The sequence below is a fragment of the Sinohyriopsis cumingii genome, chromosome 15 (genome assembly GCF_028554795.1).
Source record: "Sinohyriopsis cumingii isolate HCF-2022 chromosome 15, ASM2855479v2, whole genome shotgun sequence".
Taxonomy (NCBI): Eukaryota; Metazoa; Mollusca; class Bivalvia; order Unionida; family Unionidae; genus Sinohyriopsis; species Sinohyriopsis cumingii.
Genome location: NC_142975.1, coordinates 94,845,931 through 94,872,312, shown reverse-complemented (window position 1 = coordinate 94,872,312; position 26,382 = coordinate 94,845,931). Strand labels below are relative to the sequence as shown.

General features: G+C 34.9%; 1 protein-coding gene across 5 annotated transcripts in view; it reads left to right on the top strand.

Annotated features, from left to right (window-relative positions):
- Positions 1–26,382, top strand: part of LOC149782345 (phospholipid scramblase 2-like) — an 89,976-nt gene that overhangs the window by 56,486 nt on the left and 7,108 nt on the right. For all 5 annotated transcript variants that reach the window (XM_089933728.1, XM_089933724.1, XM_089933725.1 and 2 more), the window contains 6 exons: positions 4,376–4,528; positions 8,685–8,762; positions 14,570–14,646; positions 18,877–19,007; positions 22,104–22,224; positions 24,027–24,129. In XM_089933728.1, the coding sequence (XP_089789854.1) occupies positions 4,376–4,528; positions 8,685–8,762; positions 14,570–14,646; positions 18,877–19,007; positions 22,104–22,224; positions 24,027–24,129 (663 nt within the window). The remainder of the gene's footprint in view (positions 1–4,375; positions 4,529–8,684; positions 8,763–14,569; positions 14,647–18,876; positions 19,008–22,103; positions 22,225–24,026; positions 24,130–26,382) is intronic.

Here is a 26,382-nt window from a genome sequence, read left to right as displayed (position 1 = left end):
CTTTATTTGAGTGATTTCTGTGGGATTTTTTGTTGTTGTAAATTTTTGTTTTTGTGGATCTATACTTGGTAAGTTGTGCTGCATTAAATTGTATCCCCCATCATTGTTCTGGCACTAGGGTGAATGTACCCATTTTTAGTTCTGGATTTTTTTAAGTGTGAAATTGTAAGAGCATATGTTATGTAGTGCAAGGAACTGTATTCACAGGAAGCATCTGACTGTAACTTAAGCAATATTTGATATTTAATATTAATGATTCATTACCTGCTAATTTTGCATTGTTTTAATTTTCCAGGACGTTTAGTCCCCTGTTCAAGCTAATTATGCCAACATCTTATTACTGTCGGATGGCAAGAATTTAAAATGTTCTAATACTCCACCTGCTTAGCATGCACTGTGTACACACACACATGGATGTTCAGTTTGTTGTCTTCTTTTCTGATCTGGTGTTGACTTCATGCAAAGTCACACATGGTTCACACAATACCTTGAAAAGTACTTGAATTTAATTCATCCTTGAAAAGTACTTGAAATTCATTTTTACCTTGAAAACTACTTGAAAATAAGTCATGGTGCTTAAAAATTATAAAAATCAACAAACGAATGTTCAGAAGTTTCTTTTCATGCCATTACATCATGCAATCAAAATAAAACTGTTTGTTTTTGGAATGTTTACAACATGTGACCAATCAGATATTTATAATTGCGCTTGGACCTGATTATAGAGAGCATTAAAAAGTGCATGAATCTTTTCCAACGATCATTCTCCTTCTTTGATTTATTTTCTGTGGCAGTGGTATATCTTTGTACTTTAAATCATGGCAAATCAGCTGTTCAAACTCTTGAAACAAAAGATAATGAACAATATGCAAAAAATGGTCACAATTTATTCTTATTGTATGTCAAAGCTTCTGATTTGTGGCACACAAGATAAATTTTGGAAGTCTGTTATTGAATTTTTTTTTCATTGTGACCAAACTTTGGACATAAATTACATCCATATGCCTGTTAACAGAAAGGCTGCTTTCTACACAGTGTATTTACATCTACTTGTAAATGTACCTATACAATTCGGATGAGAATCACGCACAGCAGATATATTTTAAAAAATGATGCAGCAACACGGCATACTTTCACGGCAGACGATTTTAAGATGCCGCATGAATGTATCATTGCATGTGTCCAAGTTATTCCAGAAATTGATTTTTCCACCACAGACAACTTCAGGTATGCATAAATTATGCAAATTGCCATATACTGTACACGGTAAGCTGATGTGTTTTCATGAAATGTGTTGGAGAGAGAAGGTGGGCTTTGGCTGTCTCCCATAAAGTCCAATCGCTGCTTAATATTCAGGAGGCTGATTTCACACCCACCAAAGGATAAACATATATGTGGCATTGAGAATACAGATTTATCTGGCTATTTTTCTGTAAGGGCTTACCTATTCCACATGGAGCATATTGCCTGGGAAGTGTGTGTTTCAACCCCAACTGGTGTCAAAATCAATAATACAAAACCTGGTAATTAATTTCCCATATACTTGAAAGTGAAATAATGGTGGCTTATACCTCCATAATGAAACATTCTACAAATTTGCCTTTACAAAATAACAGGCCTGTCAACTCTGAATCTCAATCAAAATTTCCATTGTGTTGATTTTTGTTTGTAAGTGTTGTACATTTATCCATCTCATCTGATTTATTGTGTATTATCAGTCACATAGCAATGTTTTTGACAATAGGCCAGGCCATGATTACATGAAACTGAAAGATTTCCCATCAAGTTTGAGCAAGCAACTGCTGCTGATTTCAGTTATTGTCAATTAGTGGCCCATAATTTTTGTTACTGGCCCATCACTATTATTGTTATTGTGCTGATTGGCCCATCACATTGGAAAAAAAATCTTATACACTGACCTAGAATTGTAGATATAATTGTCAAAAATGTGCAAATGAACAAAGATATTTCACACACAATTATAGTTCAACAAACTCTTTTAGAAAGTGAGATCATATATAACCAACAGCAAAAATAATAATTTTATTCTGCAGCTACCAAAATCAGTTACATTGAGTTTTCCAATTTTTTTTGGGTGCAAGGTTGCAGCTTTTCAAAGGTGACTGACACAAGGGTCTCTGTTGTTGTTGTTGTTCTAGGGCTTAACACCATTTTTCAGCACAAGATAGGCTATACATGGCGGCCAGTATAACTGGTGGAGGAAGAACCCTGGAAAACCCAGGGAAGAACCACCGGCCCACGAGAAGCTACTGGCAGGCTTTCCCACGTACCCACGCTAGCCGAGCCTTGGACTCAAACCCACGCAGACAGAAGTGAGATGGCAGTGATCCGGAATGGTGAACACTTTAGACCACTCGGCCACTCGGGGCCCCGCACACACAAGGGTCTCTGTATAAAGTGTCAAAATATCATTGCTGTCGCAAAAATGGGAGAGAGTGCTGTCAAGTCCCAAATGAAAGTTGAAAAGCACAAGACTTTGTCAAAGTTTTGGCATTGTCTCATTGGGTATATACAGCTTCTTTCTGGGAGCTAGCTCCACAGCCCCATCTACCACCCCAGCTAAGCCGGAAACACACAAAGAAACACAGAAGGAACCCAAGCTTTATGAAATAGCAACTACTTCATCTGCACCAGATGACACAAAATGAGCTGAATTCAGATCAACCAGATCATATGTTGCTGGAGATGATGTCCTCAGAGAAGAAATTTTATGGACAATCAGGATTGTATCTCGCCACTACTCCTACAGTTCAGTACATGAAGCACCAAACCTCTTTTGGAAAATGTTGCCTGACAGTCTTTTTGCCCAAAAGTATGTGTGCCTTGACAAGAAGGCTGCATACCGCAGTGTATTTGGTGCTAAGGAACATTTTAAAATGATGCTCAAGTCAACAATCAAAGGAATGTTGGTGCTGCTGTTTGATGAATGCTTAAGCAACAAGTTGCAGCAGAAGCATCTAGATCTTCGCATGAGGTTCTGGCATGTAGAAACAGACAGCATTCAGACCAGGTATGTCATAAGCCAATTTTTAGGAGATGCCAAGGCCACTGATCTTATGCAGGCCATGATTGATGCTGTTTCTGATGCAGGTTTAGCACTTCCATGACATGGTTCAAATAGGCATTTACAGTCCTAGAATGAATTGGAAGCTACACGAAGATCTTGGTGCCCAACTACTGTGGGAATATGGAACCAGGTTCATTAACATTGGTTTGTGTTGCCTCCATGTAGTTCACAATAGTTTAAAAGAGGAATGTCAGCAGCAGGCTGGAAGATATCCAGTTTCCTCATGTCAGCCTACCATTTGTTTAAAGATGCCCCAGCAGGGCAGGAAGACTATGTGAAATCTTCCTCCCACTCCACTTGGATGTTTCGTACTCTGGTTCCAAGTCAAAAGAGGATGGTATTCCATATCACGTGTGACTAAGTGGTAAGACTGATAATGTTCCTTTCAATTCTGGTCCTCCAATACTAATAATTAACTTGGACCAGAGGCTAAGGGTCTTTGAATAGGAAAGCAGTGCACTACAAGACTTTACTGTGAAATTGCTTAAATGTTCTTCAGTACGATGGAGTGATAATGTGCATAACTTGGTCAGCAGAATTATTTGCACATGCATTCTGCAGAATCAAGGATCTGGCACTGTAATATCTATTAAATTTGTCATACTTGTTAGTGATAATAAGATTATAGCCATGACAAAATCCAAACTCAAAATTAATATTGTATACTGAAGTAAAAGCTTTGTTAAAAATGCAATTCATAGCAAACTTACTGGTAGGTGTAATTCTAACATGAACCCATTTCATATCCATTACAATGCATAGAGAAAAATAGCCTTTTATTCTCCTTTGTAAGCCTGCATATGCCACCAACAGTATAATTTTGTTTAACGTAAGATTCTGATGTCACTACAGGAGTATGCAGCCAGTGGTTGAGTCACTCACATACAATAGTACTAGGTCATCATAGTGAAATAGGTTTAAACAAGACAAGTTTTGTGTACTTTTAATGTTAAAATCCAAATAATGATTTTTGAAAAGTGGTATCTGTTTGTGTTGCTGTTACATATATATATATATATATATATATATATATATATATATATATATATATATATATATATATATATATATATCTTGCACTGGTGCACATGGGAATTTATTTAAATTTGCAGCATTACTAATGGATATTTATGTATAGAACTGATATATCTTATTTTAGTCATCATTTCTTAATTTAAAAATTCAACAGGTTAAAAATTTTGCTTACTAGAGAAGTCACCACTAAGAGATATCATGTCATCTTACATATCCTGTGCAAATGCTTCATTTCTGACTCATCAATTTCAGCTCCAGGTGTAGTACAGATGCAGGTCATAGGTCAACAACCCCAGGTACAGTGGATGACCCGACCCCAAGGACCCCCTGGTTGCCCCCCAGGACTTGAGTACCTAAGTCAGATTGATCAGCTACTTGTCAAGCAGCAAGTGGAACTCTTCGAGCGTAAGTGTTTTACTTTAATTGCATATGCATCACAGTTTCTTGTTAAGAATCATTGCTCTTTGGGTCTTAGCTTCGTAGTTTATCTGTGTGTCTGCTGAGATGTGTCTCACAATGAAGTAGCATATACAGTCTAGTATTGATGAAATATGCAGAGTTAGTATGACTCGGGAAGATCAGTGATGTGTGCTCCTTTCCAAATGCTGTGCACATAAACAATGTTCTGTGGCAGAAGAGTCATTGATACCTGCAGGATATGAAATGATACCTCACCCACCACCATTTTATAGTTAATTTCTAATTTCAAAGTGAAAGCAGTGTATATGTAGCTTCTTTCTGACAGCATCAGCATTGTCATTTTCAGTTGTAAATGGTTAGTCCACCCAGTTACTTAAGCTTTTGCCATTATGCACTGTGCATGCGTAAACATTTGATTTTTTTTTTTTTTTACTTTACCCAGAAATTGCTTGTCCAACTTTGAGCAGATTTAGCAAATTTTCTTTGCTTGAATGCTTTTCCGGTTGTTAGCATTGATGTAGATCCACTATCTCATATGTCTGCCTTTACTTACGCAAAGCTAAAAGAAAATTGCACGACAGAACTTGTCAGATTTGTTCATGTCCTTCTGTGCAAAATGATTTTGATATAAAAAAAATTAAAACCTTGTTCAGTCAAACTTTGTCAAGTTCTGAATAAAACTCTTATAAGATTATAAAGATGATACTAATTCTCCATTGGTTGCTACTAAGACAGAAAAGGTTTTATAAGACTTCTTCTCCACTCATCTCAATAGAATTTCACCATATTGGTCAGAAAGCATCATAACCTAAATGGTTTTAAATTTTATGTAGATGTAACTGATCTACAATTAGATTTGGCTGCTGTTACCAAATAAAAGAATTAAAATCCTTTAAAAGGAGAATTACCCACAAAAAAAAATGATAAAAAAGAATTTTGCCAAATTTGGCAAAAGGTATCCTTCTAGTCCAAATTACTTTGTCAAGTACTGTTGCATTAAGATATTGACCAGTGTCAAATAGCTTAATTATTTACAGTTTAAAACGTTTTCTGTACATTTATTTTGTTGGTACGTCACTAAATTCAAATATAAATAAAAGCTGCCTTCTTTGCATGCATTAGTGAAAACATTTCTGTACCTTGTCCCATTTCTCCTTTAAATATGTTCCCCAATCAGATTAACATTTGGGATATAAACCTTTTATATCTCTCAGGAGGTTGGCACGTATGATATTTCTCAGCTTAAAAACTAGCAACACTTGGTAGTGGCAAAGGGAGGTAGTGGGTAAGAGTTATTGCCCTTTGTGAGAGATGCAGGAAAGGTAGATTTTCATCTTGTAGTAGGGCTGGGGTCGTGAGGTAGCAGACTTATATCCCTAATGTTAATGTGATTGGGTAAGTATTCTTGGAGAAACTCTGTTTACTTTAAAAAATTTCTTTCCTAGACAGTTTATTAAACAATCGTTATTTTTTTAGACTATTTTGATATTGAGATATATTACTCCCCACCATCAAAGTAGCTTTACTTACTAGTAACAGTATCAGATTTTTCATACTCCAGTTATTTTTTCTATTTGCAATTTAGATAAATTACTGGTACAGTAATAAAACTTGAAAGCATTCATTTCAAAGAGAAATAATAATTGCTATCTTAGAAGGTAAACTTTTGAACTGTCCAGTGACTTGTTAGAGAAGAAAGGCTCAATTTCACAGTGTAATAATTTATCCTATTTGATGGCATTTTCAGTTTGATAATGATATTTGGATATTGAGTATTTGGTTTGTGAAGTGATGCATTTTGTGCTGCAATTAATCATCATGGAACTAACATACATTTTAGGTTTGTTCACTACTGTCCAACTTAATGGAATCTTTATGCAACTGTAAAGGCAAAATGTGTCAGGGTGAAATTTTTAGACCAGATGATTACATTACCACCATAGAATAAACATTGTCTTCATCTTATTGAAAGTGTCCTTTGTTGCTGTGACTGTAAAATGTTAAAATACCATGTTGGATGATAATACAGTAAAACCTGTTATGAGAGACCGCCCCTTCTGCCAACCAAAAGCGGTCTCTCAAGACAGGTGGTCTCTCATAAGAGGTGTGTGAAAATGGACTGGTTTTCAGGGTTAATAGTTAGCATTGTTGAAAAATAAATAATACCCATACTCACTGTACATGTATCATATCCTTTATTCATAAATCTTGTTAAATATTGCATGCATTCCTCTCAAAATATCTTTATATAATAAAGATATACATCTATCAAACAATGAGAATAAAATTTATATTTCAACATCACATTAATATGTACAAAAAATGAACAGTTAGATATGATGTATATATCTTATTCTATACACTTATTCACTTGTTTTTTTTTAAGAAATCCATTACACTTCTTTGTTGACATGTTTTACTCAGCTGTTTGGTCTGAACATGTATCTCAATTATTGCCTTTTCCTGAATCAACTTTCCACTTACTGGTATGTTTTTATTCCTTGCAACACAAAACCACTCCCATACTCACTCGTTCAGATCTCCGTAAACTGTCCGTTGTGCCGTGGCATATTTCCTCTGTGCTTGTGCACCTTTCTGCCATTCGTTTCTAATGGACTCATTGTCTTTGATTACATTTTGAAATTGCGTTTTTCTGACGCTTAAGCTGACTGCTATTTTGCAAGCGGTCTCCCCTTTTTCATTTCTTTCAATGACATTAATCCTTTCTTCCAGTGTTAAAATTTTTTTTTTTTTTCAGTGTAGGTTCTGCCATTGTTATTAGTGTTGACGTTATAAAGACTATCGGTTTTGATCAGGTTTTGGGGAAATGTGGAATAAATCTATATTATGTACCAGTGAATGAAACCAAAAGACATAATTAACTCATCAAGAAACAATACATTTATTCTGAGACAAAGTTTAAATCAACAGCGTTATAGCTCGATAAACAAAGGTTGCGACCATCTGCACCCAGGTAAACAGATGGTGGCTTGGTGAAACACTAACAAAAGAAATAAAAAATAATTTTTTAAAAATCCGGAAATGATTCTCACTTACTAGTATTAAAGACAATGAGCTCATTCACCCTCCAGGCATTATGGATTAACTGGAAAGACAAACGATGTACTGAAACCTACACTGAAGCCCTTTCAAACGATTTCTCACTGGGACATAAGGACTACCGGCGTTTTGTGAGTTTTCATAAAGATAAAGAAAAAATACAAACCTCTAAATTCACTGCGCATATCCATCATTACTCCCTTTGATGTTACTCTTACTGGCTATTCACATGACTTAAGCACTACAATGGCAGTTAGTGACATGTACTTTAGTCTGGTTTACTACAGTTTACAAATGACACCATACGCTGGAGTTGTAAATTTCACAAAACTGGTACTGTAGCAAGACAAATTATTTTTAAATACTTTATTAGAGCAATCTTTACTATTTATGCAGTCTTTGTTACAAAGGATTAAATGTAGGTTAGAGGTGTTTATCTCGATATATGGTTGTTGAACTATAGTGTTATTTAATGTGCACTTTGTTTGCATACTACATTTATCCCGAGCTCTAGTGTTTACAAAGGATTAAGTTAAGGTCAGTGGTGTCGATCTGTTTTTTTTTGTTTTTTTGCGATGCAGTCGTTCATAGCAGTGTCAAAATGCATATTTTGCCAAGAAATCGCGGTCACTGGTCGCGTTCAGCAGGTGGTCATTCATAACAGAGCGTTTATATAGTAAAATCGATCCATGCATTACGATTGTGGTCGGAAATGACAGGTGGTCGCTCATAGCAGAGGTCGCTCATGACAGGTTTTACTGTACCGCTATATTATATAGTCGTAGAAAAATAAAAAATTAAGAGAATATGTATTCACTATTACAAATTACATGCTTGGTAAAGGCCTGTGGTTAGAGCTTTCAAATTCATAATTCTTTGTGTCCTCTGGATTGATATGAAAATGAATTATGCATTAAGCAACAAAAGATTATTATGTGAGGAATATAAACATTCCATGAGATAGAACTAGAAAAAAGACATTTCCTTAGTACCTTACAGATATTGGTAAAGACAAACAAGGTAATATTGTAAGCAGTATTTATATGGCAGAAGTACTTCTTGCACATTCATTTCTTTACAGTTGTCACAGGATGGGAGACAGCCAACAAGTACAAAATAATGAACAGTATGGGCCAGCAGGTCTACTTTGCAGCAGAAGGTAACCCACTCTAAAGTTCAGAGATAAGACTTATGAGAGCACATGCAGTTTAGAATGAAAGTTATCACATAACTCCTCCAGATGTTTGCTATTGATTTTTTGGTTCCTTTTTTTTCAGAAATATTGCCCTTGTGTAGAACCTTCTGAAACAAAGAAGCAGTCTTGAATCATAAAGTATACTCTTCCCATTTAGCTATATACAAGAGAGATCGGCATGTTCCATTGTTATAACTTGCCTAAAACGTATTTGAACTACTTTTCAGTGACATCACTGCTGTTATTGTACACACAATGTTGGAAATATTCACTTGCGGTTTATGCTCACTATCCCCTTGTGAAGCGTAGATTTGCACTGTATGTTAATGTAAGGGATAATCTTATTTGTTGATAATAGAGGAAATATCCCACTCAGCCAATTAAATCAGAGTTAAGAAATAATGGATTTTGATGTGAAAGACATTGTATACTTAAGATTAGAGCTGGATACCAAATACATGCCAACCATTACAATTTTGGCATAATCATTATGCCTTTTTTTAGCAAATTGCATTTGCCATGAGACTGCATGTGGATTATGCTTTTCTGCTACATTAAAAACTAAAATAAAAATAAAGCAATAAAAAATTGCTTTTGTCATCTTATTATCATCTCCTTAATTCCACTCTTATAAATTTGAGAATATTCTAAAAAATTTGATGTTGCATAATAGTAACATAAGAAGACTTTCCATATTTGCTATTTATAGCAACTGTATAGGATCCCATGTCCAAGAAAACACAAGTTTCTTCAAAAGAGCACTTTGCCTAACAGATTCATTAGTTTCATCAGCTAGTTAGGTCATGAACCAGTCTATTTTTCTAAAGAAAATGGCACCAGATGTTAAGTGATATGATTTACAGTGTGAGTTGTGGCTGTTATAGGATGGAAAATGTTAGAGCAGATGGATCTTTTCAAACTTTTCAGAAAAAGTGACAAATCAACAGCGCTGTACAAACTTTAAAATAAGAATATGCATGTAATGTAATACAGCACTCTGAGCACCTGACCATGATCATTGCAGAATTTCAGTTCATGATCATAACACATGTAGACTAGTTGAAGTGAGTGCTGAATATTAATAATTGAGTATTTTATGGGTTTTTTTATTCTGGTTCTAATCCATATGAACTATGCACTTTGTGATAAGAATTTAAACCAACTGCAGAACGAGGTTAGTTGCAAAAATGTATCTTTTCATACATGCTGTAATTCTGGTATGTAATATATAGATTACACTTTTTACACACAATTACGCTTTTTCACCACTTATAATAACAGTAATTACACTTATACTTCTCAGAGTGTTGGCATGAAAAATTCTGTACACAGTATGTCTAAATATTCCACAATACATACCATAGTATACAGTAGTTATGCTAGGGACAGACAATTAAATGTTCTGGCGCTTGAGACTGTCAATCGTTGGGAAAATTATCCTACTCTGATTTATAGCAAAATACTACCTTGTTATATCCATGGTATTTTTTGAAAGCATTAATTATCTTGAGATAAAATATGTCAGTTCAAAGGAAAACAGCTGCTCCCCCTGAAAATTAAATGGCTACTTCTTTATAGTAGATGAATTTTCTATGTGTATGTTTATTGTCAGAATCCAAAAGATTAACTAAAGTGGAATGATTAAGCTTGTACCATAGCTGATACTATGAAAGACATTGTGCTGACATTATAGATCCTGTTGATAAAAATAGGGAGTGTTGATACAGTTTTCTAGCTAAACAGGGAAACTTTAAGAGGGATGTCATTACTCAGGCAAGATATTCATCAGAGAGGACCGGTTAACACACTTTCTCAAGAAATGAGAAAATATTATGTGGGCATTGCAGATTGCGTGAAGTTTAAACAGAAAAATGTGCACTCCTAAAAATCATAGGATGATTTGCAGTCTAACAAAGGAATACATATACTTAACACATTGACATACGTGAGTAAATAACTAAACATGATTTTTTTTCCATCCAATTTTTCTGAAAGTTTGATGTGGCCCAAATATGTTCACAACATTCCACTTCCCCTCTTCATTGGCACATGTAACTTGTCAAACATGTCATTTAGGATCATAAATATAATTACATTTGTAATATTCACAATTTGTGACAGATACAACCATTTTGTATAATAAGATAATTTTTAAAACTATTATGTCACAAATAATGAAAACTTGCTGTTACTGTGATGAAAGTCATAACAAGATTCCTTGTGAATTACCATATGTCTCTTAATGGCAGAAACTACTGATCTACCAGTACAGTGAAAAGTACCATGGTACATTCCACCAGAAAAAAATGTCATGGTAAACAAGTATACTGGTAATACCACACACCTCTACTTGAGATGCATGCAAATTAGTGCGGGTGGGGGATTTGTATCATGCGATAGTTAATAGATGTGATAGGGGAGACAATGACTTTTGCTAACATTCTAGACTGGAATTTTCTGGTTTTTACCCTACTGTGCATAGACCGGACAAGCTTAGGATGGTCAAGTCTATTAGCACATGTTTGTTATTGATACACCTCCTAAACTACTTGGATTATGGCTATGAAATTATACACACACACACATTCATCCTATGGTCTGGTTGGTCCTAATTGAAAATAGTACCACTCAGACATCCAGTATGGCTGTTACATGGGTCATCTTGAAAATCTTATCAATGCTCTTCCTAAATAAAGTAATAAATATGAGGTTTAGACTTAAAGAGTTGTGATGTCTTGTTGGTACAAAAATAAAAATTGTGCTGAGATCCACTATGGTCATCAGGGCAGCCATCTTGACAATTATGTTATTGTTTCTCCAGAATTGTAAGTCATATTATCATCAGGTTTTCACTAGTACACTTTTTACAATGTCTGGTTGGTCCTAAATGAAATTTTACTGATTTTTAATATGGCCACTACAGCAACCATTTTGAAAATCTTGTTACCACTGCCTCTTCCAGATGGATAGAGTGTTATTTTTGCTGGAGACTTGCAATGTCTTGTTGGTACTAAATTAAAATGATGTTAATTTGAATATGTTCACCATGGTGGCTATCTTGGAAATCTTGTTATTGCCATTCTTCCTAAATGGAAAGCCATTTTGACATGTTGTTTTTATTCAAAGAGTTCTTATTGTGTATTGCTGATTGTAACTGAAAGTGATGTATACTGCAGACATGATTTTTCTCCATTTTAAAGCAGAATTCCACTTTTCTCCTGACTTGAATCAGAATTTTCTTGATATAGTCAGTTTTTTATATCATCTCTGATCTGTTTTTTAACAAACAATCTGTCCGGTCCCATTCTGCAACGACCATTGTAAATTATTCGTTCCATATATTAGTTAGCACATGACTCTCATAAAGAGTATTCTGATTGGTCAGAGGTTTGAATTCATCAAATGAATCTTCGTATAATGGAAACTGATGGCAATGTAAATAAGAAGCATGCTTGCAAAACATGGTGTCCCAAGTTGTTGAGAGAGACCATGACACAAAAAGTTTAGATAAAGGTTTAAAAAATATTTGGAAATGGGAATGGCTGGAGCGAAAAGTTGACACAAATTTAGTTGGTCAGTTTATAAGAAAACTGAAGGCTAGAGGACTGTCATTTTGTGACCTCTGCATAAAAGATCTGAATTACAGTAATCTAGGTCAGAAGTGTTTGGAACAGCACCTACAAAAGAAGCTGCATATGGAAAAATTGAAGCTCGAGGCATCTGGAAAAAGTGCAGTTAATTACTATAAGAAAGATTTATTGCATGAGAGAACAGATTTAGCCCTCTGTCAGAATATGCGCACTGCGTGTTGGCAATACAAGCACCAGCTTGAAAGTAAAAAGGCTATTATTGAGAAGGAAAAGAAACAATTGCACATTGAGCCAAAAAAGTCAGTGGTGACAAAAAGGAGGGCTAAAGAAATATTTGCCAAAGCTGCAAAAAGAGCTCAACTGGCATATCAACATGTTGTGTCCATTGGAGAAAAAGACAATTGAATGTTTGGGATTATTTGTATATAGTAGATGTACTTGGATGTTTATTTTACAGAATTGTTATGAAAAGAGAGAAGTATAATATATTTACTGCAAAAAATTGACAAATTGTTGTGACTTAATTATGATTAGAACACTGACATGCACAAGAAATAACTTCAACATCAGTAGTATTGGAGAACAAATTCATGTGATAATAAATATTGTGAAATTATTGAAGTCAGGTTTTACTTTCATTTTTGGTAAGTGTATTAGTTTTTTAAATGATTATTTTGGTTCATTTTATGATCATAAGTTGCACCAGGAGCAGTTTTTTTATGAGTGTAAAATGCAATTTTGGCCAGGGGCCTTCAGCCTCCTTGACCCCTGGATCAGGGGCACTGCCCCTCGAGACCCCATTTGGGTAGGCCCCCCAACCCCCCCGAAAAAATTTGCTTAGCTTTTTTTATGGAAGACCAAAATCATGTCTGATACTGACCCATAATATAGCCAACATGGTAGCCATCTTGAAAATATTGTTTTCTCTATTCCTCCCAAATGTTTGGCTATATCAGCATGGGGTTTTCACCAGTAGACTTATTATGATACCTGTAGCCTAGTGGTTAGAGCATCCACCTTGGATGCGGGAGGTCATGGGTTTGATCCCCAGTCAAGCCATACCAAAGACTTATAAAAATGGTACTATCAACTGCCTCGCTTAGCAGTCAGCATTAAGAGGTTAGTGTTAGGACTGGTCAGCCTGGTGTCAGGATAATGTGACTGGGTGGGACATCATGCTACATATTTGTGGCATGATGCCCCACGTCTAGACATCACTATAACTGTCACACTGCAGACATCATAGCGATATGACTGAAATATTGTTAAAGCTATGTTAAAAATCCAAATCACACACACACACACACTCTTTTAATGCCTAGTTGGTTGTAAATAAAAATGGTGCAGATCATACATCCATGGTCCTGTATCTTGAATTCTTGCAAATTACTTCCACCCAGTGGAATGTCAGTCCCTTTATGTAGTGGATGAAATTTATAATATGAAATTTTGGAGTGTTACTGTGATTATCTTCATGTTCCCTCCTGTTGAAATTAAGACAGAATCTGGCAGTGAAGATACAGAATGAGGCAGTGAAGATAGTACATTATGGACTAAAGAGTCAAGTACCCTTTAAGTATCAGATCACAAAGAACTGGCCAAAGTTTTGTTTTGGGTGATAAAGAAAAAGAGATTTCTTCTTGAGCTAGTAGAACAAAATGACCATTAAAATGTGTGTGTGTGTGTGTGTGTGTGTGTGTGTTGAACTTGTATGAAATGGATTTCTTACTAATAATTTTGAAGTTGGAGGGATTTAAAAAAATCACAAAAGAGGTGGGTCCTCTAGCTTTTAATATATGCACTGTTTTACTACATAAACCGGTGAATTACAAAAAGTAATAATAAAAAGTTGCCCAGCTATTCAAGTAATCAACTCTTAACTGCATCAGCCTTTGGTAGTCAGCACCCAGGCTAGCAGCAGTAGTGACCTCACCAAACAGGCAGTGCAGTGGGTCACTACAGCAGCATTGTTAATGAAAAAGTTAATTATATTTTTAATTTACACGATTAATAAACATTGATGTGAGTTTCTTAATGTATGATAGGGCAGTAAAGGCCCTTGGTTATTGATTGTTGAGGATGGGGAGCAGAGAGGTTGTGATTTGGAAGATTGATATATAGTACAGGCAAGGCATTATTTTACTTACATAAATCAGAAAATATTGTTTGCTGTATTTTCAGAATCTGATGCATGCTTAAGACAGTGCTGTGGGGCAAAGCGAGGTTTTACTATACATATTACAGATAATGCAGGACAGGTAAACCTACATGACAAATTCCTGTATTGCATATATAAAGGAGTGTTCCAGAAATATAAAAAGTTGGGCCCACTCGTCCCAACCAGCTCAGCTAGTGGGTCCTTTAGAAAAGAATGGATCACAAATGTCCTTACCTGTGTTTTGTTTATTCAAGAAATGTAAATACCTGTCATTACTATCAAAGGTACTCACATTGTGTATTTATTCATTTTTGCAATAAATACTCACCTTTTTAGCATTTTATGCTTTAAATCACAGAATTTCACAATTTACGTGTCCACTTAGATAATCATATCCACTGTTCTGGACAAAGTTATATTTTATTTAGTAGACAAGAAAACTAGCAACCTGCTTTAGTCTGACCCCACAGCAACCAACTGATTCAATGTATACAGTATTTATTGCAGAAGTTAATAGAAATCTGTAACTCAATCATTCTCCACCTCCCCTGTCAGGAACCTCTGAAAATATATGCATGCAGCAGTAACATCGCTAGAGTTTAAATTATTAGATTTTCTATCTGTTAACACCACGAGCTCTCAGTTTGTACCCAGGATACTCAATAACATACATTTTCTGTAATTCAGTAAAACTGACTGGTTTGCAATTCTTTGAGAAATTAAAGATACAATATTCAGTCAACTTGAGGCACACTCGGTTCAGGGAGTCTCAAATCTATCATTGTTAACTTTTATCTTTATTTTCTTGGGTCTTGTTTATGTGCATTATTGGTGGCATAAAGTGAACTTTGTTGTACCAGAGATAAAATCTAAGGGTCATTAATGTAAGGGCACAACCTTAAATGAACCCTGGTAAAGAGATTCAGGAATAAAAACTTTTTTTAATTTTATATTGGATGTTTTAAGGATTTTGCATGTGTTACCTTGATCTTTTATTTTCTATACCATCTACAGAATTTTAACGTATTTACACATCTGCCAACCCTTACAGTTTTGTCTAAGTCTTAAGAGAATGGAATAAAAGCACAAATTATGGAAATATGATTGTGGTAAAATCCAGATACTGGATCTGAGTTTCATATTAGGCTCAGTGAAGTTGGTCAGGGAACCAGACTAACTTTACAGGAGTACCTCAGATGCTTTACACTGCACATATTTTGTGATGAAAAATATTTGTATCATCAAGCTGCTGCTTATTTTCTAAAACTGGTGTCCAACAAATTTTCAGAACAAATGGGACAATAACCCTCGTGAAAATTTTGTGCAGCAAAGGTTGAAAACATACAGCTGGTTACATTTTCAAAAAGAAGTTAAGTCAAGTGAAGAATGTGAAAGTGAAGATGCCTTTATGTTTTGCCATATATGTACAGAGGCTTAAAAAAATAAATCTATGACCAATATGTGCAAAAAACAGTAACTTTCAGAACAGCACATTAACAAGGCATGCTGGGATGACAAAACACAAACTTCTGATTGAAGGTCTTCAACACCGGCAGATTTAAATGCATTTTTACAAAAACAGTCTTCCAAACAAGACATAGCATTGAAAGTTCTAAATAATTGTGTACATTGGCTGACTATAAAAGACATCCCTTTTTTAAAATGCAAATCTCTTCATAATTTAGTACATGGCCTAATGGCTGAAGAAACTGATTCCATTGGCATTTATAAGAATTCTGCCATTCAGCATGATTTGGCTACTACCTTTTCAGAGTTACTAGAGTCTATCAGATTTTGTTGAGTGACAGCCTTATATGTGACCTGCAAAATTTGCAATTTGTGATAGCATTGGCAGATGAAAGCACTGACATAATGAACAATAAATGCCTTGTTATATATCTCAGATTATTTCTGTTGACATGAAACCAACTACAAGATTTTTAACACATATAGAATGTTGAGATGCTTATGGCAAGGGAATTGCTTTATTGGCTATAGTCACATTATACAACTAATATTTTTGTTGTGCATTTAAACAATATAATTATTTTTAAAAACTACTGAAGACTAATCATCGACTTGAATAAGACTCGTATATATGTCTGTATTCTGACTCACTGTTTTTTGCCCTGATGAGGCAAATTACTTACATGAAGCCATTTACAGATATAACATGGATTCAATTTCTCCTGACCAAAATATTTAGTCCTCATTCAGAAATGGAATTTACCAAAGTTCTGACATGGTTAAACAAGACCATTTGAAACCTTGTCAAGACCTTCTCTAGTATATCTCTGACATAAAACTTGTTTGTTAGTCACACTGACTAAGGCAGATAGGATTAGTAAGCTCCATGCCTTTTTAGTTGACATAAACTATTTTCAGTTCTGTGAAGATGGTTCAGTTTCTCTTATGATGCAATGAACAGGTTCCCACTCATACTAATTAATCTTATGCCTTCAAAATACTTTTTAATTAGACCCTTCATGCAAAGGGTAAACATGTGACCACATCAGGGCTCTGACATGGTACCTAAAGTGTACTGATGAAATGAGATATCTTTTGCTACTAAAGAAAGTAGGGAGGAGGTCACTGGACAGACATTGTTGTCATCATTACATTGAGTTGTCCATGTAGCATATAAGGAACTAAAAATACAAGATCAGATGCTTTACTTAAAGGTTTTGATTTGCATGATTATAGCTGAAGCTCTGAGTATAGCACTTATGTAGAACTGTTACTTATCTCTTTTAATGCAAGCTGTGGGTTGGATATAAAATCCAAGTGTTTCTAGTTTTGTCAAAGAAAACTTTCAGCCCAAAGAACCTGGAGTTTGACTTGGTGGGTCCATTAAAGACAGTGCAACCAGTTTACCCAGGTTTGTCAGAAGTTGTGTCTTTTATCTTCCATGGGATTTACAGGAGTAAACTTTTTCCTATCGCATGACCCATGTTACTCTATATAGGTTATCCATTGGAAGCTGCTTTATATGATGGGAGACTGGACTCTTGGCTCATTCAAGGGTAAAGGGAATATAACTCTCCTAATATATGATCAGGTAACATATTTGAAGAAGAAACCAATATATCAGAAGCACAATGTTTACTGTATGAATTCTTACTCATCATAATACAGGCACACCCCAATCCGAAGTTGCAGTTACATCCCTGTAAAGCATGCACGTCCTCTCCAGTAATAACTGCTGTCTATTGGCTGTGTCCATAGTCTGTATCCAAGAGGAGACTACTCTTGTCAGACTTTTTTACCGGACCTCCTCTACAGTTTCATTCTTTGTACAGGTTTGATTTTGCATAGACTGTCACAGTTTCCCTACTAGTTATCCTTATTATTTAAGAAAGACGTTTATGTTGGGTACTGTTAAACTAACTTTTAATTCCCTTCTTTTGGGTGTATGATTAGTGCATGTAATTTGATTTGTAGAACAGACAGATTAGCTATACTTAAGATGTGCCTCTCTAAAATGACTTCTAGCTCCACTTGGTTGTTTTCATTTCCTGGACCTGGACTTAAGATGTAAATAACTTGATAATTTTTTTTTTTTTTTTTTTACAAAATATTTTATAATTGAACTTGTGCTCATCTAAAAGTTAGCATTATCTAATAAATGCGAAATTTATTGTACTTTGGAGTAGTTTAATTTTATTCTTGAGCACATTGGAATAGTAATTTTGATCAGCTGTCTGCTTTATAAGGCAGTATATTGTTTCCTAATACCACATATAAAGAAATTTAATTTACAATTTCATAGACCACTCCAGTGGCCTAGTGGTTAGAGTGTCCACCTCAGATGTGGGAGGTCGTGGGATCGATCACCAGCTGAGTCATACGAAAGACTTATAAAAATGGTACTAACAGCTGCCTCACTTGACGCTCAGCATTAATAGGTTAGTGTTAGGACTGGTAGGCCTGGTGTCAGGATAATGTGACTGGGTGGTACATCGTGCTGCGGCATGATGTCCTGGTGCTAGACATCACTATAGACTGTCACACTTCATCATAGTGATTTGACTGATATTCTTTTAAAGCCACATTAAGAATCTAAATCACACACACATACACACAGAGTACATAGTTGTACCATGGTGGTATGCCAACATTCTCTCCATTGTGCATTTTGAAAATGCACATAACTTCACATAATATGAGTTCTGCTTTCAGAAGGATGTAGAAGTTTGTAATTTTAGAGTTAAACATGCAGCAATTTAGCAGGGCAGGGTCTGGATTTGTGAGATGTTGGATGTGTTGATAACTTATTATGGTGTGATCATGTTGAAAGAACAATTTTACCATTAAAAAAATGGGTTTTCAGGAGGTGATCAGAGTATCCAGGGAGTTCAAGTGTTGTGCCATGAGTCAGTGGTTTGCATGTATAGATGCATGTGCTCATGAGGTGCAGATAGAGGCCCCCCCTGGACATGTTGTTGGATATATCAAACAGAAGTAAGGCTTTCAGACTAACAACAATATGGTAACAATCGTAGTTAAAAGCTTGAACATCTGTGCTTAAATGGTGCTGGTAAACGTATAGCATATAATTTAATATTAGCCTTGTAGAAGTTGCTTGTCTTTAATATTTCTTTCATTACTTTATAATCCATAACACAATAGCAATATGATAACAACCTTAGTTAACAAATAGGAAAACTTTTCTTTTACAGTGCTAGTCACAAAATGTAGCATGCAAGTAGGTGTTAGCCTTGTGGAAGTTGCATAAATGTGATACATCCCTCAGCATGATAGAAATTTCTTTATTCGATAGAATTAGTCAAAATTAATAAGGGCTGTTCCATTTAAACATACTTGATATCCAGGGAAGGCAGTTTTGCAAAAATATTTGCCAAGGTACTTTGGTTTCACCGATTTCATATTAAAATGATAATAAAATTATAAACTGCATCAGTGGGTGAGTACCTCATATTAAAGTGCCTTCCCTGGGTCCCCGATATATTTTACTAGAACAGCCCTTATATATAGGACACCATATATACAAATTATTTAACTTTACTGATCTTAAGACCAATTAAGTTTATACCGTGCCTTTTCATCAGTACATTGGTGTTTTGTCATCTTTTTTCCATCTTTTCTGTGTCTGGTTGTTGGCACATGCTTGTAAACACAGCAACTTGAAAAATGATTTTGTCAAAATAGAATGTGGATATATATTGGTAATAAGTTGAAGGAGTTCAATAATCACCCCTTTGTGAATTAAAAAGATCGTTAGGTTTTGAGTGACATCTTGTTATGACAGTATATTGAACAAATACAAATGGGTCTTAATCAAACTTGATGATGTAAGTATATGTCAAATCTTACAGAAACTTGAGATTAAGCAGTATTGCCCAAGGTCAAACATTGTGACTTGAACTTTAATGATATGTAAATACCAGTGCTTGAAGAAGTAGGTATGCATTTTTGTTAAACTTGATATGTGGGTTCCGTAACCTTAATAATTCAATTTAATAATTCAGCTAAACTTGAAACAATCGTGATATATTAAAGAACTCAATATATATTATCATCAATAATGGCAGTAAGTGTAGGAAATTCAGCATCATCCTAAAATTAGCAAATTTTACAGCAAAAACTCGTATTAAAATTATTCTCAAGAAATGACAGGATGTAATGAAATACTGATCAGTTGGATGCCTTCACTCTTTAGAACCAACAACAAAGATTTTGCCCTTTGATATTTTTATAGATTGTTCTTAACACTTTAATAAAATTAACCTGCACATTCCAGTAAAACAAATGTTTTTTTTCTATTCTTGTTCATTTGATTTTATCTGATTGGGATGTAGATTTCTGGACCAGTACAAATGTGGAATTGTATATATTGTCATTTACTCTTGACAGATAATTTGATCTATCACCAGTTGTTAATCACTGTGTTTGTTCGAGTCCAAGGCTCGGCTAGCATGGGTACGTGGGAAAGCCTGCCAGTAGCTTCTCATGGGTCGGTTTTCTTCCCTGGGTTTTCTAGGGTTCTTCCTCCACCAGTTATACTGGCTGCCATGTATAGCCTATCTTGTGCTGAGAAATGGCGTCAAACCCTACAACAACAACTTGTCAATCATGGCATTTAATTGCCCAAACAACAGGTGTAAATTAGACTCACCTCTAGGCATCATTTATGTCTTCCATTTTCCTTTGACAAGCTGACTGTTGCAATAATAAATTGGTTATTGTAGATATTTACAAATTTTGTGATGGTTTGTCAGTTTCTGATTGATAATGTGAAAAGAAATCAAGTTGTTTGTAATTCTAACAAACAATACATACATGCCAAACGTTATGCTTTCAGCTTAATCATTACGCTCTTTTCACCAAATTACATTTTACAGTTGCCTGTATATGGCTTACACTTTTTTGGTGCAATAATTAATAAATATAAATCAATAAAAAGTTGGTTGTTTTTTTTTCTTTTCAATTGTATTAAAATCTCTTTAATTACACTTTTATAAATTTGAGAATATTCTTACAAGGATGACAGCTGCATAAGAATAGCATAAGAGTACTTTCCTTAATTTGCTATTTATAGCAACTGTTTATAACCCATATCCAAGAAAATGGATGGGTTTCTTTAAATTTGAACTGTGCCTCATAGATTCATTATATTGATAAGTTAGGAAGTTTGTGGATCAGTCTATACTTTAAAGAAAATGGCATCACATGTTAAGCAAAAGACTTTACTGTGCAAGTTGTGGATGTTATATGATGGACAGTGTAAAAACAGATGGATCTTTTCAAACTTCAAAACATGTCAGATCAGTAGAAAGGATAAATCAGGGCTGCTTTACAAACTTTAGAGGAAGAATATGAAAGTAATGTTATCCAGTGCACTGAACACATGATTATGCTCATTGTAAAATTCCAGAAAATAACATAACAGTTAACTGCCTTTCCAATCAAGTCTGATAGTAAAGTTTTGATCAGGTCCTCAAACAAGTTTTAGATAATGATAAGGAAAGTTAGTTGTAGTTGATAGTAACCTCTTTCTACTTAATCAGGCCAAGGCTACACATATTTTGTTCTCAAGGCCTTTCTAAACAATTTGGATAATATAATGGCCAAACAATTGCCTGAGATAGTTATGGATAAATTGTGCCCAGTGTTAGTATGTATCTGTGGTTTTTGTCGGTGTCTGTCTCTGGTGAAGAACATAATGACCAAACAAATTTAGTAACACCTGCTGATATCTTGATTGTTCATTAAAGAGACATTAATGTGTAAACATGACCAAGTCACCCTGGAAATAAGCTTATTTGGTAACATCTGTATTGACTGTCTGATAAATAAGCAGTTTGTAAACTTGACCTAGTGATTTTTGAATTACACTTTGATGGTCTTTATTTGCCAGTTTAGTGTATAAACAAAGCAAACACCACAAGTTAAAAGTAATGATATTTAAGAACTATGATGTTTCTGAAAATATGTGCAGGTAAAAACAATTGATCTATTAATCATGTCCAGCGAATACAGTGATTTAAGGACTGCTGATGAGCAACACCATTAATGTTTCCAATTTTTGTGCATTAGACAGAGTTGCTTGGAGCCCAGGTATAAAATATGTGATCACGACCATCACAAAAAGCTAGTCATGCAGGGACCCTGCTGTATGTTGACTGGCCCATGCTGCACCTGGGATCATGATTTCATTGTAAGTACAGCTGCCATAATCTAGTGTTTCATGTAGCTACTGTTCTTATATTATTGGCCACATTTAGACTCAGACAAATAAAGACTTACTTTTATTTCTGTTTTGTGAAAGCGGAGTAAAATCTGTGATGAATTAGAACTCATTTTTGTTTGAAGCCAAGAAGGTGAGTCATGCTTTGGAATCCAGCCTTGGGTTCAAAAGGCTGCTGACAGATCAAATACTTTAATATGATAATCTCGGAGACAATCTGTCATGTGTCCTTTTATAATTGAGTAATTTAGAGCAAGAATGTATCATTTGAAGTTTTGTCATGGTCTACAATCAGAATCAGTCATGTGAGAATATACTTGAGCCTTTCACATCATTCAGTAATATAATCATTCAGACATATGTATATGGTTTAGATTGTTGTGTATGTTATATGTAGCACTGTCTGTTTCACGTCAGTTGAAGACATTTGTTCAGTAAAATTTATCATGTTACAAAGTTTCACCTTTATATGTCTGTACCTGACTTCACATCCTTTTGATATGTGTGTCATTTTGGCAGGTTGTATTATACTATGATGTCTGTAGAACTGTCCATTAACTTTTCCTATTCTGCAAGATAACTACAAGATTATATAGCATGTACCATTCACAAAACTTTGTGGATATCTTACACTTAGGAACTTAGGGTAATGTAGAATCCTATCAATTTAGGTATCAGAATATCAAAGGTCACTGATTGAGAGAAGATAAGTCATTTCCACACAATAACATTTGTTCTACATGAATACATGGATGGTACTTTATGGATAGCTTTTTGGGAGAAGAAAGAATCCTATTGATTTGGGGGTCAAAAGGTCAAAGGTCACAGTCACTTCGACTGAAAGAAGAAACATAGTGTCAGCACAATAACATAAGTTCTGCATCACAGACATGGACCAAACAGTTTTGATAATTTGCACTTTGAGTAAGGAAGATGCCTATTAATTTAGGTGACAAAACATCAAAGATCAAGATCACTGTTTGAAAGGAGAAAAATGCTTTCTGCACAGTAACGTAATATTCTACATCACAGACCTGGACAAAAGTTTGTGAATGTCTTGCACATGGAGTAAGGAAGAAGTCTGTTGATTCAGCAAAATCATAACACCAGAGATCGAAGAAGGTAACAAGTTTTGGCATAACGGCTTTCATTCTAGACCAAGTACCTTGTCCAGAATATGTGGAGGGCATGCACTTAAGTTATGCAAGAAGTCTGTTGGTTGTGGCATGAAAAGCTCAAGGTCAGGATTATTATGGCTCAGAGGAAAATGTGTTCTGCAGAGTAATTTTTATTCTAGAGTAAGTGTATCGACAAAACTTCTCGGAAACTTTGTATTTATAATCATAAAGCAACCTATTGATTTTTGGATCTAGAGGTCACAGCCACGGTAATTCAGAAAATAATAATTTCAGCACACTAAATTTAATTCAGGACTGCATTCCTTGACCAGATGTCCAGGTCATTGAGACCCATGGGTCAGTTATCTCCAGAGTCAACCATACCCTTATATTTTCACATTTCCTACAGGATTTTTCAAATGAAGCAGATGTATTGTTACATTGTTAATATCATATTTCCAAACAGAGATAGGCAGTGGTGGGATGTTCTAGAATAAAATTGTCTTTTGGTTCATTGCACTTCTCACTCTCTTGGCATAGGAAGAATGTAGAGGTACAAATTTTCCTATGTTCAGAAGATTCCATAACACACTGTTGTGGAGAAATTCTTTAAGCTGTGACTGACTGTCATATCTATTTAACCTTTGTATGTAGGTGTATTCCAAGGATGGGGCTAATGAAGTGGGAAAGGTGAGCAAGCAGTGGAGTGGATTACTGAAAGAGTACTTTACGGATGCTGACAACTTTGGGGTGTCATGTGAGTCTTAATTTTATGCTTTTCAAGATGGGGCATGTAGCTTGTGGATTGTCTATTTGTAGGTGTGTGGGGGAGTCAATTGAATAGCTTTGGTTTAAGGGTTTTTTTTCTCCAGTATTTATAGTTCAGTAACCCCTTAACTAGTTTACTTCATATTAGAAGTATATCATGTAGTTCTCTCTTCTTAGTGTCACTCCTACCTTCAGGTGTGACCATTGGGTCAAGGATTGAATCTATAATGGGGACATGGGTAAAGTGTTTGGTTGAGATGTAGTTTCGTAACCCACATACTCAGTATATTTAGATACAGTAGTGAAGGTTGAGCAGTATCAGTGTTAACAGTGTTCAAGTTTTGGAAAGTCACATATCTGCCATTCAAGTAAATCTCCTTGATAATGTCACACTAGGTTTCAAGTGTATGCTGATATGCTAGGAATTCCCATCTTTCCCATCTCATGAGCTGAAGCATTATGATGATGAAAGTTTTTGAAAGTCACATATCTTCGAGATCAGTGACTGCATTCAGCTGAAACTATTTAGATTATATTACTATCGCTTTAAAGTTTATTACCTGATATATTAGGTGTTTCTTGCCAGCTTAAGCTGCAAGTATGTTTCAGTGTTAATGTTTTGTGATAAATACACAAATTTGCATTTTTGTGTGAGTTGGTTGAACGAATGAGTTTGATATTGCATAGGGATATAGTAAGGCCAATGGGAAGAGATGCAGTCATACGCAATATCAGTCAAGTTCCTTCCCCCAACTCCGTACAAAATACAAGTGTGGTTTTGTAGTTATTCAACACCCCCTTTATAACACATTCTAAATATATTTAGCTTAACTTAAGAATGAATTTCAAAAGAAGCAGAGATTTATAAAGTTTCATTCGCCTCAGCTAAACAATATATACACACAGACATAAAAAAACGCACATATTAAGTAGTTGAAATCTGGGTTTGTTATATGGAATACAGATCAAACAGTTGTATTAAATGCCTGATCAGGTAAGATTAAATAGGTATGTAATAAAAAAAATTTAAAGTTGCATGTTATCAACAGGAGTTGATGTATTCAACTGAAAATTTAGGATAATATTACATTACAGTATCTCAGACAGTTTATACTAGGTCTAGGACAATTCCTTAAGTTTGGCTGAAATTCAGGTCAAAATAAAATATTTCAGCACATCTTAATGAATGACTTTTCTGAAATTCAGATAAATCTAGAATATTTCAGCACATGTTAGTGAATGGCATTGATGCGCCTTTTCACAATTCTTCAGTTGAAGTATTTTTAACATTTTCATCCATTTATCTATTCGTCTTATCCATCCGGCATTTATTCTTTCATTTCTTTAGCAAATTTGTGATGCCTGTCACCACCCTGTATACTATATACATATGAACTTCCTGTATATAAAATCTTCACCAAGTCATTATATTGCCTGATTGCCTGTCCTGCAACTCTAGTCTTCATAAATTAATGCAGCTTTGCTTTGATGTCAAGTTTTCAGTATTAGTAAGCTGGTTTTCAAGGTCATGGTCATATGACATTAAAGAGTAGTGATCTTACAAAAAAAAAGGAAACAATGCTTTCTTTTTAATGAGCGAAAGCAAGAACAATGAATATTGAGAAGTCATTGTGACCTGATTAACTTCTCTGTTGTAATTCTCTACTGGCAAGGACATCTTGGCTATCCAGGAGTTATTGATTCACTTAGTTCAAAAGCAACAATAAATAAGGTGCATCATTGACCCATGGCTTGCTCTGATAGGACCAGGTATTCAGGTGCCATGTGAAGAGCTTTGTGAAAGAAAACTATGTGCTATCTAAAATCAACCTTTTTTGTTCTGTGAAATCCCCTAATTTGGTGACACCAAGGACGATAGATCCAATCACAAGGATTAAGTATTACTTGATCAATTCAAACAGTAAATAAATTGCAAAGGTTGGTTATTATTGAAGATTAAATTTACCTATTTATCCAAAAGTGTAATTGTGCATACTCACAAAGAAAATAAAGTACAAGTGATTAGATCAAATTGGCACTTTAATGAATACCCAACTTAGGACTTTATTATCTTATTGATTGAGTTATTAGATACAAGATCTATGCTTTAATAAGTAAGAAAATTTGAGACTGTATTTGCTTAGTGAGTGACAATGTAAATTTTATTCTTTAATAAATACCTAATTTTGGATTGTGTATACTTGGTAAGAGATGAAGCAAAATGTACATTTTTAATAAATAC